Here is a 16,734-nt window from a genome sequence, read left to right as displayed (position 1 = left end):
ATTGCATTGTTGAGTTTTGAGTTTGCAACGAAGGCATTTCACTGTACTTGTGCATGTGCCATTAAAACTTCAAACTTGAAAAATACATTGCTTCATTCTAAGGGCTCTATTTGAACTAAATTAGCACAATTGTACATCTAAGCGCAGGTGGTAGCGCTATAGGTTCAAGGGTGTGTCAGAAATAGTTTAGCTATTTTCACTATCACAGTTATCGGCGCACTTGCTGGCATTGGTGTGAAAGGGCTGAATTTTGATGGACAAATAAGTTGTTGGTTTGTCGAGGCTTGTCCACTCACTGGCCAATCAGATCGTGCTCCCTGTCTAAATATCTGGTTGCTTCAGATTGTGTATTTATTTGATGTATTGCCTGTATTGCCTGTTAGTCCTTTATAGTTTGTTAAATGGCTTACAGGAATGAAATAACAACATGTAGACCTATCCCATCTTTGGGAAATAGGTTAACTTGAACCCATTTGCAGTCCACATTTTGCTAAGCGATTGCATGGCTTCAGAAGCATTCACACTGATATAGGGTCTAGGCCTACTGTAAATTGCATTATGGCTGAGCATGGACATGCCAAACATTGTCAATGAGAACGATTACGTTCATAATAGATAAGGCCTATAAAGAATGAATAATTCAAATAAAATTCTAAACAAAACGAAAAAACAACTTGTTTTAAAAAGGCTAAGTCACATTTACAACCACCATAATTTCTCCGCGTGGGCATATCATTTTAAAACAGCGCAGACTGTGGAAGGTTTTACGCACATCAAAGCAGGACCTGCATGGCTAAAATAGTGTGGGCCTGCCTACAATGCATAGATAGATACAAAGGGAAAGTCAGCTCACTGTTTTACTCCTCTCATAATTGATATTTTAATAAAGCTTTGGTGATTAAGATTCATTTCCAAGCGGCCTCAGGAGCCAAACCCTTTATCGACAGTCTTGACTACCTTGCGATTCCATTGGGCAGACAAAAAAAAGCCTTCATTGAGAGGAGGGGAGGCTATGCTTGGTTTTTAATTCAAATGAAACAAATTTGGGAAGAAACATGTGTTTTCTTATGTTCCTAAATATGAAGTATACAGGTACCAAAAGCACATTAGGCTACTCTTGTTCCATGTGCAAATGGGCAGTGTGCATCATGGCTGGATAGGCTGCATTTCCACTTTCAAAAGTCATGCCATAACCAACTGCGTTGCCTCCAAAACCAGCTTGTTTGGTCTTAAATATCCTTCTCAGGGCTGTCTGAAATTAGCACTTTGGATCATGTTTTTAAGGACACACCTCAAGTATTTCCACCCCGCCCATCTTTTGCGCAAGCGAACTGATATTAGACTGGCGTTAGGCCTGGAAAACATCAGCGCACCAGTTTTTACATTATGAAATTGCAAACTAATGTGTGTTTGACACTACCGCCGCCTTAATGCCAGCCGAGAATAGAATCCTAAATGGTACAGGTAGAGCCTTGGCTTGTGCGAACCAGAACACAAGGAGCAGTTCTCCTGTTTCTGTAGTGTGAGGCAGCTTGATGTACAAATACAACCCCTGGACAGGACGCTAGTGTATCGCAGGGCCTTACCTACAATCTATCTCCTTAATGCTGAGTGCCAAGAAGAGACAATTTGGGTCCCATCTTTACAGTCTTTGTTATGACTCTGCGGGGATCGAACTCCTAATCTTGGGGCGGACACTCTAACAACAAGACCAATGAGTTGGTCCAAGTGGTACAGTATGCCTGTGTGGATATTGGAACAGAGCCTGTATCTCAGCATCACTGTAGTTTACATCACAGTTGGCCTCTCCTTCTAGCCTGAGGACTCTAAACTCTGCTCTGTCGTTTGGTCTGAGACTGTCATCACTGAAGTCGTTTGTGGTGACGAGGGGCATGAGGGGAGTTGTACAAAACAAAGTCATCAGCGATCTGATAGTATCTAACCATGAAGAGTATCAAAGCCAACAACACATTTTCAAACCGTTGATTTACCCACGTGTGCACTGGCTCTGGCTCAACCTATTGGTTTCTGGACCAATCAAGGTCAGGGAGGTACTCAGATCCAGACTCATTGCGGGTAACAATCTAACGTTCGTGGGCGAGACTTAGCGTTTGGCCAGAGCAAGGAGTCTGGGTGGCTAGGCAACACTCATTCACCTCCCTGTCACAAGTTCAGACTGTCAGTAGCTTATTCAGCCAAACACACGGTGAGTAGCCTACTCACCCACCTTACCAGACCTTCCTCCACTCTAAGTACTCTCACCATGTGCTGTGTAGACAGTTAAGATATGGGGGGTGGATATTTTATCATTTGTCTGTATGGCTTGATCTCCTAACTCAGGATGACAGACATCTTTCTTACCTTTCACACTCAGACCTTCATGCAGCTTCCATGTGGGGAATAGGGAAGATAGAGTGTGGGGAGTACACATCCTATACACTTTGACTGTCTACTTGATCTCTTAACTCCAACTGACATGATTAAAATAATCCTTTGCAAGGCCGATCCAACTTGCCATCTCATCCTGTTGAGTCAGACTTAGTTCCTGTGAGATCTGCTTTGTATCTGAGTCACGAGCTCGGAGCGTGACCTCCTTCAACCCCTCCAACCCTGCTACTATCCATCCCAGTCAATGCCTGTCCTCTCTCTCTCTTTCTCTCTCTCTCTCATATCCATCCCTATCCGTATCTCTCTCTGTCTCTCTCTATGTCTCTTCCCATCCCTTCTCCAATCACTGATGCTGCTGTTCATTCTTGCTACACACTCCACACCAAATGACTGTTTGTCCCCTGAACCCTTACCTGCTCAAACAGAATTAATGTGGCTGATGTGACAAAACATTGTCAATCTGCCGGAAGATTGGAGCAGGTCGCAATTTTCTCTTTCTGGAGAAGTGATTGGTCTTTAAAAAGTTGTGTCTCAAATACCACCCTAAACCCTACATACTGCACTATTTTGACCTGATCAAATGTAGTGCACTATATAGTGAACATTTGGTAAACATCCAAAGGGCAGTGCAGAGTTTGGTCTCATTAAACTACTTCATTACGTAACTTAGTAATCACCCTGACTTACTGTAGCCGTTGTCAAAGCCTTCACTGCTATTTGAATAGTGTTCCAGTATTTGTGCACCTATTTTAACACCTAAATATGTTGTGTCTTCGATTCTTGAAATGTAGATTGCAGATGTTTTTGTTAGGTTATTGTTATCTGGTAATTTGTAAACTTGTTTAAATGGGAATGGAATATGTTTTATGTATATATATATATATATATATGTGTATATATATACTTTGTTTTCTACTCTAAACCATAAACTGTGTGCAAAAGGTTGAATGTTTTTCACAAACGATAAATTCTGAGAATGTATAACTAGCTAAAAAAGTCTGCCAAAAAGAAAGAAAGAAAAGAAAGAAAATGTGTTTTTGGAAATCATTTTGGCAAGACTTATGTTATGAAAATGTTTAAATTTGTGATTTGGTTTTGGCTTCTACAGTAACATAACTAACCTAGTTGAAACTTCAGCGTGCTAATTCTCAATTAATATAGGAATAATTTGTTGGCTAAAATTAAAATTAAATGATTTGAGTAAGTGAAGTTGGGTCGATGAAATGTTGTAGGTAACTGTTTTTTTTTTAAACGTCAAAAACATATTTAAAACTTTGTGGCAGTTGTTATAGCTCAATGATTAAGTATTAACATTTAACCTTTGACTTTACAGACTTTAACCACTGAAATGTCTCTTTAAACTTTAAAGGCAACAATGATAACGAACGCCTGGCGATTGCTAGACAGCGAATCCCATATCGACTTGGTCGAGTAGTTGACGAATGGCTACTCGACAAAGGTAAAAACATTGATTAAAACTTCAAATAAAAATAATTTGATCATAACCCAGTAATACTTTTTGTAACCAATAAACCTTAAAAAAAATTAATGTTCAGTAAAACTTAAATCAAACTAAATGATTTAAAACAGTTAAATGTAGCTAGCTAGTAACATTGCACACTTTTGCATATAATAATGTATTCTTCTTTTTAGAGATGTCAACTGTTTAATACGTCTGTCAGCTTCAGGTTAAAGGGACTGTAAACATAAATCTAACTATTTCTTGAAGTAATGTCAACACTGTTAAAATGTACATAAATTATTATATCATTGTTGTTATTTGATGTAAACACCTAAATGATCAACTAAAAAAGGTCCAGTTAAATGATCCATTCAGTTGATATTTGTAGTGTTATATTTGATACACATACATGTATGTGGTTGTTTATAATGGATCATACTGATTAAACTGCAATACATTTAAATGATAAATAGAGTACAATATTAATTGGCATAAAGAAATTGAGTCCCTTTAACAGATTTTGTAAATATGTATAGGGAAATGAAGATCAAGGAAATGTATCATAAAACGTAAACGTTTGAGTGCATGCCTTTTTGTATGTTTCTAAACAACAAGTTGTATCTCCCAACTAGTATGTGCCATGGTTCTTTTTCATTTAAATGTTTTCTGGTTCAGTTTGTTCAGTTATTTTTACTGTCAGGAATGACTCTTTTGTTACGTGCCTCATTTTTCATATCACGTGTAAGTTTTAAGTTGCGTTCACTTCTTGCTAAAAGGCGGTCTTGAGATGATGATGATGAAAGTAAAAGGAAACATTTTAAAACCTTGGCAAAGCTTTAGAAACGTATGATAATTATCGGAATGAAACTCAAAAAGTCTATACATTCCGCAACTTTGAATGGTGTTTTTTGGTTCGCATAATGAAACTAAACAGTAAATGGTAAAAGTGGTGTTTTCAAAGGAATTAAAGTATGAAGCTATTCAAAGAGGATAATTGGACACTATAGGATGACACATCTGTCAGGTCTATTTTCTCCACAGACATTTTCTCATGGACAATCTGTCCCTTTTTTTATTCCTTTACTTATGCAGTAAAAACTCACACTTCCAAGATTGTCTTATTATTTCAAGGAATAAATCAATTGCAGTTTAGTACATTGCTGTGAAGTAATGCGACAAGATTCACACGCCTACCAGGATTAATGTCCTCCCTGCAGTTAAGTTGATTTGATTGTCCTTTTAGCAAAGCTACAGTGCATTAATTTACAACAACTGTAAATGTTTTTCTTTATTCTTTCTCCCTTTGTTCCATAGCCATCCCATCATTCAAACCGCAATAAATTACCATGAGAGGTTTGCCTCTAGCAACGGGTAATTTATCGCGACTCATTAGCCGACTGGGCAAATAATCTGTCATTTTTCTTATGCGCGATTATTTTTCATCACTCTTTTGTTTTGGATTTCTGTTGTGACTAAAAGTACAAGTAGGGAATTTGTGGCGGCAGAGTCCGTCCAACATACATTCTCGTATATATGTAACGTTGTTTTCCCGCAGGTCGGCAGCTCACTATCTTCAACAGCCAGACCACCATACAGATAGGTGGCTGGGACCGGGACAGGAGTCGCCCGTTTCAGGGCCAGCTCTCAGGTCTCTACTATAACGGGCTGAAGGTGTTCAACATGGCCACAGAAGGAGATCGTAACATCCGCATCCAGGGCAGCGTGAGGCTGGTGGGGGACTCGCCCTCGTCCATCACGCCACAGTCGAGTGCCAACACAGCCAACCGGTCGGAGACGTCCACATCCATTATGGAGATCACCACGACGACAGCGTCCAGTAGGAGGGTGAAGCAGACAACGCCACGGGAACCTCAACAGGTAGGAGAACTCAGAACTTAATAAAATATATACTTCATTCGTCCATGAGAGAGGGACATTTATATTCTTCTTTTATCCAACGACGATACACACACACATTCACACAAACACACATTAGAGGCTGGAGCAGAGGGCAGCCGCAATGCAGGGCCCAAACCTATCAGTCGTCTTCTTTTGTGTGTATGTTTTTGTTCTCTGCCTGGTCCCAGATCAGTTTCTGCTGTATAGCCAACTCCGATGTTTGTTCACATGCCAAACTTGGCATGACAATGACCTTAAGAGTTTTCAAGAAAAGCACAAACAAATTTGACTCATTTTGTGGTTATCTGCGGCTTACATTATTGTATTTTATTTTCTGGAATGTATGTTTCATCATGACCTCAAACCGTTTGAAAGGTCACTGCATGCATTTGACGTACACTGAGTGTTCAACCTATTAGAAACACCTTCCTAATATTGAGTTGCACCCCCTTTTACCCTCAGAGGTATGCTGGCCCTTTTTGACTCCAATGATTCTCACAGTTGTGTCAAGTTGGCTGGATGTCCTTTGGGTGGTGGACCATTTTTGATACACACGGGAAACTGTTGAGCGTGACAAAACCCAGCAGTGTTGTAGTTCTTGACACAAACCGGTGCGCCTGGCACTTACTACCATACCCCGCTCAAACGCACTTTGAAAAAATATTTTGTCTTTCCCATTCACCCTCTGAATGGCACACACACACAATCCATGTCTCAATTGTCTCAAGACAAAAAAATCTATCTTTAACTTGTCTCCTCCCCTTCATCTACACATATTGAAGTGGATTTAACAAATTACATAAATAAGGGATCATAGCGTTCACCTGTATTCACCTGGTCAGTCTACAGTGCCTTCAGAAAGTATTCACAACAAAGGTACAGGGATCCTTCCTAACTCATTTGCCAGAGAGGAAGGAAACCACTCATTGATTTCACCATGGGGCCAATGGTGACTTTAAAAGAGTTAGAGTATAATGACTGTGATAGGAGAAAACTGAGGATGCATCAACAACATTGTAGTTACTCCACAATACTAACCGAATTGACAGAGTGAAAAGAAGGAAGCTTGTACACAATAAAAATATTCCAAAACATGCATCCTGTTTGCAACAAGGCACTAAAGTAATACTGCAGAAACATTTTGAAAATCAATTACATTTTTGTCCTGAATACAAAGTGTTATGTTTGTGGCAAATCCAATACAACACATTAATGATTACTACTCTCCATATTTTCAAGGGGGCTGCATCATGCTACTGTATTGGTATACTTGTAATCGTTAAGGACGGGGGAGTTTTTCAGGATAAGAAAGAAACAGAATGGAGCTAAGCACAGGCAAAATCCTAGAGAAAAACCTGGTTCAGTCTGAAATGTTTAAAGAATAATGGTGTAGAAAGCTCTTTGTGACTTACCCAGAAAGATTCACAGCTGTTATCACTGCTAAAGGTGCTTCTACAAAGTATTGATTCATGGAGTGAATACTGATATACAATTTCAATACATTTGCAAACATTTCTAAAAACATGTTTTCACTTTGTGAGTATGAGTTATTGTGTGTAGATGGGTGAGAAATTGGTTTATTTAATACATTTTGAATTCAGGCTGTAACACAACAAAATGTGCAATAAATCAAGGGGTATGAATACTTTCTGGAGGCACTGTATGTCATGAAAGAGCAGGTGTTCTTAATATTTTGTTCAGTCAGTGCGCATTACATGCTTACCCAACAACTTACACAATACGGATGTTCTCATAACTGTCCTAATATTACACGTAGTATGTGTTGTGTTATGTGCTCTTAGCTGTTCGATGATGCATCTGACCTCAATAACAGAGGGTGAATCACGTCTGCAGCAGGGTACCCCACCATCAGCTTAACATAGCATCACTGTGTATGCCAATGTATGCTATGACACTGCTAGACATATGCTGCAATCAAATGTGCCATATTACATTTAGAAACATGACAAAGGACACATTGGAATAGAGTGATTTAATAATCTCTCCTTCTGGAGAAACAAACAGAGATTTTAAGTATTATATATAATTACATGTAAATTAAAACATGCAGGTGCATTTTCATCATATAAATTATTGTTCCGAAAAATGGTTGAAAATGATTAATATTGACAGCTTTATTAGTTCTTTCAAATAAGATATTTTGCTTGTGGAGCTTACAGACAACCCAAAACATGTTTAAAAGAAGTAACTAAATAAATATGTGTTTCACTAAATAGATATTTGCAAAAAATCCATAGTTCAACCATTTTAACAATGCTGGTTCTATTGGAAGCTGGATTGCGTGCAGACTAGACTGTATGGCCAGGACTCATTTAGGTCATTGTGTATAGGGGAGGATAGGGGTAAGTTGCTCCTACCTCTCTAAAGTTGCTTTTGTGTGTGTCTCACCAGGGAGAGACAGCACTATGTGGGGTGGCCTCCTCAAGCACTATTGTAGTGAAGAAATACACATGATGCTTCATAGGGCACAGCCCAGGGGGCGTTTTCTGCCTCCATGCTCAAAATAACATATAAAAGAGAAATAAAAAAAGGAGGAGAGGCCAATGAAAACCAGGGTAGTTGTCGTTTAAATTGTTGTGCAATTCCGAGGCTATGAAGCGACTGCATGTCTTGGGATAAAAGAGAGTGATTTTGGTAGAGCAGTGAACATTGAATCACTTTCATGCCAAATTGATGGACCAGGGTATGGGCTTAGAGTTCACCCCTTGGGTATATGTGCACTGGGCTTGAAGGAGGTGTCTGGCTAATGCTTGATCAGCCACAGACCAAAAGAGTCAAGGAGTCAGAGGAATGGGGTCTGTCTCACAAACTAGCTGGCTGACCTCCAAAGACATAATAACAAGAGAATGGGCTGTCATTTAAGTCACATCACAACCTTTCAGGATTTTTGCCCAGAAGTCGTTTGCGGTAATTGTGAGGTAAAACTAGTGGTCATTGTGGGTAAAAGTAGAGAGTAAATGTGTTGAGGTAGCTTAAAAAGCAGGATAAATTAGGAAAGGAACAACAACTGAATGCATTCAACTGAAATGTGTCTTCTGCATTTAACCCAACCCCTCTGAATAGGTTGTATTTCTAAGCAAACATAAGAAATGTTATCCTACTACGTTATTTTCTTTGAGTTTCTAAAAGTATTCCAAATACGCAGTTTCTTCTGGCACTTGAGGTATTATCCAGATTTATTTTCTTTTATTTTTAAATACACACATTGTCCTTATTGTGAAAAGAAGATCGGTAATGTTGAAGTATTTACTTCCCGTGTTCACAGTGGGTGGATACTCAGCTGTGGGGGCTGCTTTCATATTATACTGCTGACATGTTCAAAGCGGTGTGTTGGCATAACTAATTAATAATTGATCAAAACGTCCCTTTTGAGAAACAAGCAAGGGCAATACTGTGCAATCAAAACAAATCTAGGAATAAAGAATATTGTAGTCTAGACAACATAATCAATAAAGGCACAGTCAAGTTACTTGATCCCTCTGATTGGATATTAGGTAGAGCCCAAGCCTTGACTCCTCTCTCTGATTGGGTATTGGGTGGAACCTGAGCTCGGCTCATTGGCTAATTGTCTCACTGTCCTCCATGTGCATTTATGCCACAGAGGATAAGGCATTAATGCTGTCCAAAAGCAACTGAGCTTTTCAGAAAGACATTTTGCATTCTATTGCATTCAAGGCTGTCGAGACTCACATATAGCAAATGATGGCTCAGTTTCTAGGGAATGCATACAGACACAATGATTGGGAACCTAAAATAGACACAGCCTCTCTCCATCCCTCCCCATGCCTCCCGAGTCCGTCGGAGTGTTCCAGACCATTTCTGTCTGTCCACAAAGGGAGGGAGAAACCAACCCAGGCATCATCCTCTTTTACTAGCTTCCTGCCTGCCTGTCTGTTTTCATAGAGCTCAGTGCAAGTTTGTGACTGTAAGGAAAAGTGAGAGAGAGAGAGAGAGAGAGAGAGAGAGAGAGAGAGAGAGAGAGAGAGAGAGAGAGAGAGAGAAAGAGAGAAACAAAGAGAGACAGAAAGAGTGAGACAGAAAGAGACAGTGAGAGAGATAAAGAAATAATCCAAGCAAGTAAATTCCGATGTTATTATTCGTTTCCATTTCATAAATATTGATCTGGGGTAAATGTTTTCTCCCCCCTCCTAAGATTAGTCCTGGCCCGTGAACCGTAGCAGCGGCATGCAATCCACGGTGGAAGATCAGACAATGGTCTGTAATTGTGTCTAATCTGTAATCCGTGTATGAGGCACTATCTTAAATCGCGACACAAGCCGAAGAATTGGCCGTCAGGAAGGAAATGAAGCTTGATACTGCTGCTGATGCGCCTGTCCTACATTTCTGTTCCAAATCGGTTCATCTTAATGGAATAGCAATGTGCTACTCCTGTCAATGAAAGCCATCCATGTTCATATTTGCTCACAGGTGTAAATGCATTCTGGATAGACTGTCAATATGAGCAGATACTACATACTGTCGAGTACACACCACCTAAATAAGAGAAGCATAAAACTTCTACTCGCTCAGCTGAATAGGTGAATCATCTAACTGTATGTACATTACCTCCAATTGCTTTGAAAAAAATTGCCAAAAAATCTATTAATCACAATTTTCAATAAACAATAATCAATCCATTCGTTTTTTCCTCAACCATTGCTGGTGTCCATGATGACATGTTGTATGAACCACTCAAAGGAGCACCGTCATATCCATTGTGATCAAGTGTTGAGGAGGATCATTTGCTGATAGTTACAGAATCGACGGCTGTCTCATTACATCAAAAGGCCCTCTTTGTGTGAAACAGAAAGATGATCACCTAGATGTAGATAATCGAGTCCAGGACAAGCGTGTCATTATCAACATGATCTGTCACAGCATTATCAGTGTGTTTGTATCTGGGGTGCACCATTTTTATATGCAACCAATTACCTTTGTCTAGGCACTAGCCACTGTCTTTCATATATTCCTACCTCATCAGCCCACTTTTTCTGTCACTCTGTGCTATTACACATCAGTGAAGGTCAGCACTGATTTGGTTAATCTTTCCCAACCCATTCCTGCAACCTTACCATTTACAGTTTAGTCATTTAGCAGACACTTATCCACATGCAGGAGCAATTAGGGTTAAGTGACTTGCTCAAGGGCACATCGACAGATTGTTCAACTAGTCTGCTCGGGGTTTATGAGCAAACAACCTGTCAGTTACTGGTCGAATGCTCTTAACCACTAGGCTACCTGCTTTCCCTATTTCAGAGCTATTATCCAACTTGTTAAATATGTTAGCACTGTGAATAAACAGATACAGAAACCGGTAAAAGACATTGCAGTAATCTGCCTGGTGGTACCTCAGGATCATTGCACCAACCCCCAGCTACAAACAAAGCTTTGATCTTTGATGCAAACAAAATGCAGCAAATTCCCAAGAGTCCTACATATGAAATTGCATGCACCACACACGCATACATAAATATACATCTTCCTTTTGGGAAATCTTTGAAGTTCATGGCCTGGTATCTGTAGATTATTCTGTAAGTATTGGTTTTACATATAATGTACTGTGTATGCGAAGCCGCCTGTAACCCTCCTCCAGATTGGCTATGAATCATACTCCAAAATAATTCAAAGTGAACCCGTACCAATGTCTTAAAATAAATGAGAATTCAAGGACGAGAAATACATACTTGCACACTCACACATACTTACATTGACAACTTAACACACACATACATACACAAACACATACACATGACACATACACTACATATGCCCACACATACTTAACATGCACACACGTAAGTACAGACCCAACACACTCTCTCACACACTCTCTCATACACACACAGCGTACACTTTCACACTCACCATACACTGCTTCTAGTCACTTTAGCCCTACCTGTACAGTATGTACAGTACATATCTACCTTAATTACCTCGTACCCCTGCACATCGACTCGATACTGGTACCCCCTGTATGTAGTCATGTTACTTTCTACTCCATATATATATATATATAGCCATGTTATTATCTACTCCATATATATGGCCATGTTATATTCTACACCACAAATATAGCCATGTTATTTACTACTCAATATATATATATAGCCATGCTATTTTCTACTCCATATATATACTGTATAGACATGTTATTTTCTACTCCATTTATATACTGTATATGTTATTTTCTACTCCATTTATATACTGTATAGACATGTTATTTTCTACTCCATATATATACTGTATAGACATGTTATTTTCTACTCCATATATATACTGTATAGACATGTTATTTTCTACTCCATATATATACTGTATAGACATGTTATTTTCTACTCCATATATATACTGTATAGACATGTTATTTTCTACTCCATATAGATACTGTATAGACATGTTATTTTCTACTCCATATAGATACTGTATAGACATGTTATTTTCTACTCCATATATATACTGTATAGACATGTTATTTTCTACTCCATTTATATACTGTATAGACATGTTATTTTCTACTCCATATAGATACTGTATAGACATGTTATTTTCTACTCCATATAGATACTGTATAGACATGTTATTTTCTACTCCATATATATACTGTATAGACATGTTATTTTCTACTCCATATATATACTGTATAGACATGTTATTTTCTACTCCATATATATACTGTATAGACATGTTATTTTCTACTCCATATATATACTGTAGAGACATGTTATTTTCTACTCCATATATATACTGTATAGACATGTTATTTTATACTCCATATAGATACTGTATAGACATGTTATTTACTACTCAATATATATATATAGCCATGCTATTTTCTACTCCATATATATATAAATATAGCCATGTTATGATCTACTCTATATATATGTACATGTTATTTTCTACTCCATAAATATAGCTATGTTATTTCTACTCCATATGTATAGACATGTTATTTTCTACTCCATATATATACTGTATAGACATGTTATTTTCTACTCCATATATATACTGTATAGACATGTTATTTTATACTCCATATATATACTGTATAGACATGTTATTTTCTACTCCATTTATATACTGTATAGACATGTTATTTTCTACTCCATTTATATACTGTATAGACATGTTATTTTCTACTCCATTTATATACTGTATAGACATGTTATTTTCTACTCCATATATATACTGTACTGTATAGTATAGACATGTTATTTTCTACTCCATATATATACTGTATAGACATGTTATTTTCTACTCCATATATATACTGTATAGACATGTTATTTTCTACTCCATGTATATAGCCATGTTATTCCTATTTTTGTCACTATTGTTTATTTCTTTAATTTAAAAAAAATGTTATCTTTAACTATGCATTGTTTTAAAAGGAAGTAAGTAAGCATCACACTGTTCGTCTACACCTGTTGTTTACGAAGCATGTAATAAATACAATTTAATTTGATTTGTATGTGTTTATAAAATTAGAAAGGATGTGGGATTGCAGAAGGTCCTCTAAGAGCGAGCTGAGTAGTGTGTGTGTGTTTGTCCCTATGAGTGTGTGTGTACCTTCGTTCATTTCTGGAAGCAGCATGCAATATCTATTTACCATATATCAACTAAAGCCAATATATGAACATATTTTCACACAATACTAATTCAGCACAACTAAATAAGTTACAGGGAAGAAAATTCATGGCTTGTTATCCTCACTATATTAATTATTGAACAACATAGTACGTGTGTATTTTGTCCCTCAGGACCCTCTTCAACCCAATGCTAGAGCATGCTGTCTAAACATTCCCATAGCCTTGTGGGATACTTGGCGTGCACCACAGTGAGTGAAGTAGCTAGCTAGCTAATGTGATGACCCTAGCGTTTTTTAAGACAATCTGAACACACACACACACACACACACACACACACTCTCACACACACACACACACACACACACACACACACACACACACACACACACACACACACACACACACACACACACACACACACACACACACACACACACAGCGTTTCCTCCTGGAGCTAAGACAATCACCACCCACAGATCATTGCCTCTCATCATTGATCACCTTTTGGAACAGTTTAATGCTTTCATTGACACTCATTAGTTGATTAGGGTCAATCAACTGATGACCTCCGGGTACAAGAGGTTACATACAAAGCTACTGCATGGACAGGATGTGTGTGTCAAGGAAAGCAACAGATCACTACTAAATGAAATAGAAACAGTGAATTAATGATAATTATCCTCGTAGAGCCAACTAATGGGTTCATTCAGACTCAGCCATCTATGAAGATCTGTGAAGGAGATCAACCACTAAGCTGTTAGAAGTGTCCTATGGTTTTATATATACAGTACCAGTCAAAAGTTTGGAAACACCTACTCATTCAAGGGATGTTCTTTATTTTTACAATTTTCTACACCGTAGAATAATAGTGAAGACATCAAAACTATGAAATAACACTTGGGTGGCAGGTCGCCTAGTGATTAGAGCGTTTGGCCAGTAACCGAAAGGTTGCTAGATCGAATCCCTGAGCTAAAAATATACATATAAAAATATGTTGTTCTGCCCCTGAACAAGGCACTTAACCCACTGTTCCCCCGTAGGCTTTCATTGTAAATAAGAATTTGTTCTTAACTGACTTGCCTAGTTAAATAAATATGGGATCATGTAGTAAGCAAAAAAGTGTTAACCAAATCAAAACATATTTGAGATTCTTCAAAGTAGCCACACTTTGCCTTGATGAGGGGCGGCAGGTCGCCTAGTGGTTAGAGCATTGGACTAGTAACTGAAAAGTTGCAAGATTGAATCCCCGAGCTGACAAGGTAAAAATCTGTTGTTCTGCCCCTGAACGAGGCAGATAACCCACTGTTCCTAAGCTGTCATTGAAAACAAGAACTTGGTCTTAACTGACTTGCCTAGTTAAATAAAGGTACAAAATAAATACAATGACAGCTTTGCACACTCTTGGCATTATCTCAACCAGCTTCATGAGGTAGTCACCTGGAATGCATTTCAATTAACAGGTGTGCCTTGTTAAAAGTTCATTTCTGGAATTTCTTTCCTTCTTAATGCGTTTGAGCCAATCAGTTGTGTTGTGACAAGGTAGGGGTGGTATACAGAAGATAGCACTATTTGGTAAAATACAAAGTCTATATTATGGCAAGAACAGCTCAAATAAGCAAATAGAAATGACAGTCCATCATTGTTTTAAGACATGAAGGTCAGTCAATGCAGAAAATGTGAAGAACTTTGAACGTTTCTTCAAGTGCAGTCGCAAAAACCATAAAGCGCTATGATGAAACTGGCTCTCATGAGGACCGCCACAGGAAAGGATGACCCAGAGTCACCTCTGCTGCAGAGGAAAAGTTCATTAGAGTTACTTGCCTTAGAAATTGCAGCCCAAATAAATGCTTCATAGAATTCCAGTAACAGACATATCTCAACATCAACTGTTCAGAGGAGACTGTGTGAATCAGGCCTTCATGGTCGAATTGCTGCAAAGAAACCACTGCTAAAGGACACCAATAAGAAGAAGAGATTTGGTCTTTTAAGATTCCACGCCATCCCTTTCCTGTCAACTCCTGTGTGTCTTTCTGTGGTTGTTATTGTGTGTTGTCTTGGTCTCTGTGGGGAGTATATAGCCTGCCTCCAAAATGGCACCCTGTACTTTATATAGTGCATGACTTTTGACCAGGGCCCATAGGCAGGTGACAAAAACACACTGCCTTTTGTCTCTCTCCTTTCCTCATCTGGTTGTCAGTTGAAGAGAGGTAGGTGTGTGTTTTTTATTATCAGAGGGGGAGTGGAAGGAATGCCTCATCAAGACACTTTCCGTTTATCTCCACATGTCTAGGTGTCTAGTTTAGAAAATAATAGTGAGTTCAGCCAATTCTGCCTCTTCGAACACAGGTTGACGTTTGGTGAAGAACGTTATTGGTACACGCTGATCTGATTAGTTTGGAGCTATTCTTGTATGCCATTCAACAGGCCAGAACAGACTGCAGTAGACAACAGCAAAGAAGAAAATATGATTAGCCCATAGCATTGTAGCGGCAGCAGAAGAAGCATCAGCAACAGTCTCAGGAATAGGCCAGGGTGGACAGTGAAAGAGAATGTGAATAAATAAATAGATAAAGGGAGAGCGAGGATGAGACCGATAGCAGACAATACTTAGTCAAAACCTCCCAGAGATCAGACAGATAGCACTCTGTCTCACTACACCCCCCACTTCCTATCCCCAGCAGAGATCAGACAGACAGCATCCTGTCTCACTGCATTCCACTTCCCAATCCAAGCAGAGATCAGACAGACTGTCTCACTGCATCCCCCACTTCCCATCCTCAGCAGAGATCCGACAGACAGCATCCTGTCTCACTACACCCCCCACTTCCCAATCCAAGCAGAGATCAGACAGACAGCATCCTGTCTCACTGCATCCCCCACTTCCCATCCCCAACAGAGAGGCTAAGAGAGGCTCCTGATAGGACCCTATCTGTGGCAGTGATGGATCCAGCCCTTCGCTTCACTGTATTATCACACCAGACCAGCTCTGTGACTTGAGATATTAATCATACAGGTGTCTGTGACAGGGACACCCAGGTAGCCAAGAGAACAGACAACCAGGTGGCTGAGAAGGCCATAGGAGATCAATGACTGAAGGGTTGGTAAAGTAAAAGCAAAGAAATGGAACACAATGATGTGTCATGTCCATGTTATGTCAGTAACAAGCTGAATTGAAGTATCATTTATTTGAAATGACTCTATTTACAGTAGATGTATTGTCAAATCAAAGGCAGTCGGGCAGAAAAAAGGATTATATTAATCTCTAATGCTCTTGTTTGCTCTCAGAATGAAGGGAGGAAAGAGAACATTTGTAGTGGCGTTCATTGGGGCTGTTATCAGACTGAATTTCAGGCGTTTTAGTTTCTTCAATCCCAG

The 16,734-nt window shown here is 38.9% G+C and overlaps 1 protein-coding gene across 13 annotated transcripts in view; it reads left to right on the top strand.

Annotated features, from left to right (window-relative positions):
- LOC139376886 (neurexin-1a-like) overlaps positions 1-16,734 on the top strand; it is a 574,009-nt gene that overhangs the window by 480,543 nt on the left and 76,732 nt on the right. For 10 of the 13 annotated variants that reach the window (XM_071119862.1, XM_071119864.1, XM_071119868.1 and 7 more), the window contains one exon: positions 5,406-5,728. In XM_071119862.1, coding sequence (XP_070975963.1) covers positions 5,406-5,728 — 323 coding nt within the window. Of the gene's footprint in view, positions 1-3,757; positions 3,848-5,405; positions 5,729-16,734 lie in introns of all 13 variants that reach the window. The other 3 variants (XM_071119861.1, XM_071119860.1, XM_071119871.1) reach the window with 1 other exon arrangement.

This window comes from Oncorhynchus clarkii, chromosome 20 (assembly GCF_045791955.1).
Source record: "Oncorhynchus clarkii lewisi isolate Uvic-CL-2024 chromosome 20, UVic_Ocla_1.0, whole genome shotgun sequence".
NCBI classification, from domain to species: domain Eukaryota; kingdom Metazoa; phylum Chordata; class Actinopteri; order Salmoniformes; family Salmonidae; genus Oncorhynchus; species Oncorhynchus clarkii.
The sequence above is the reverse complement of the archived record's forward strand: the minus strand, read 5'-3'. Positions and strand labels throughout refer to the sequence as shown.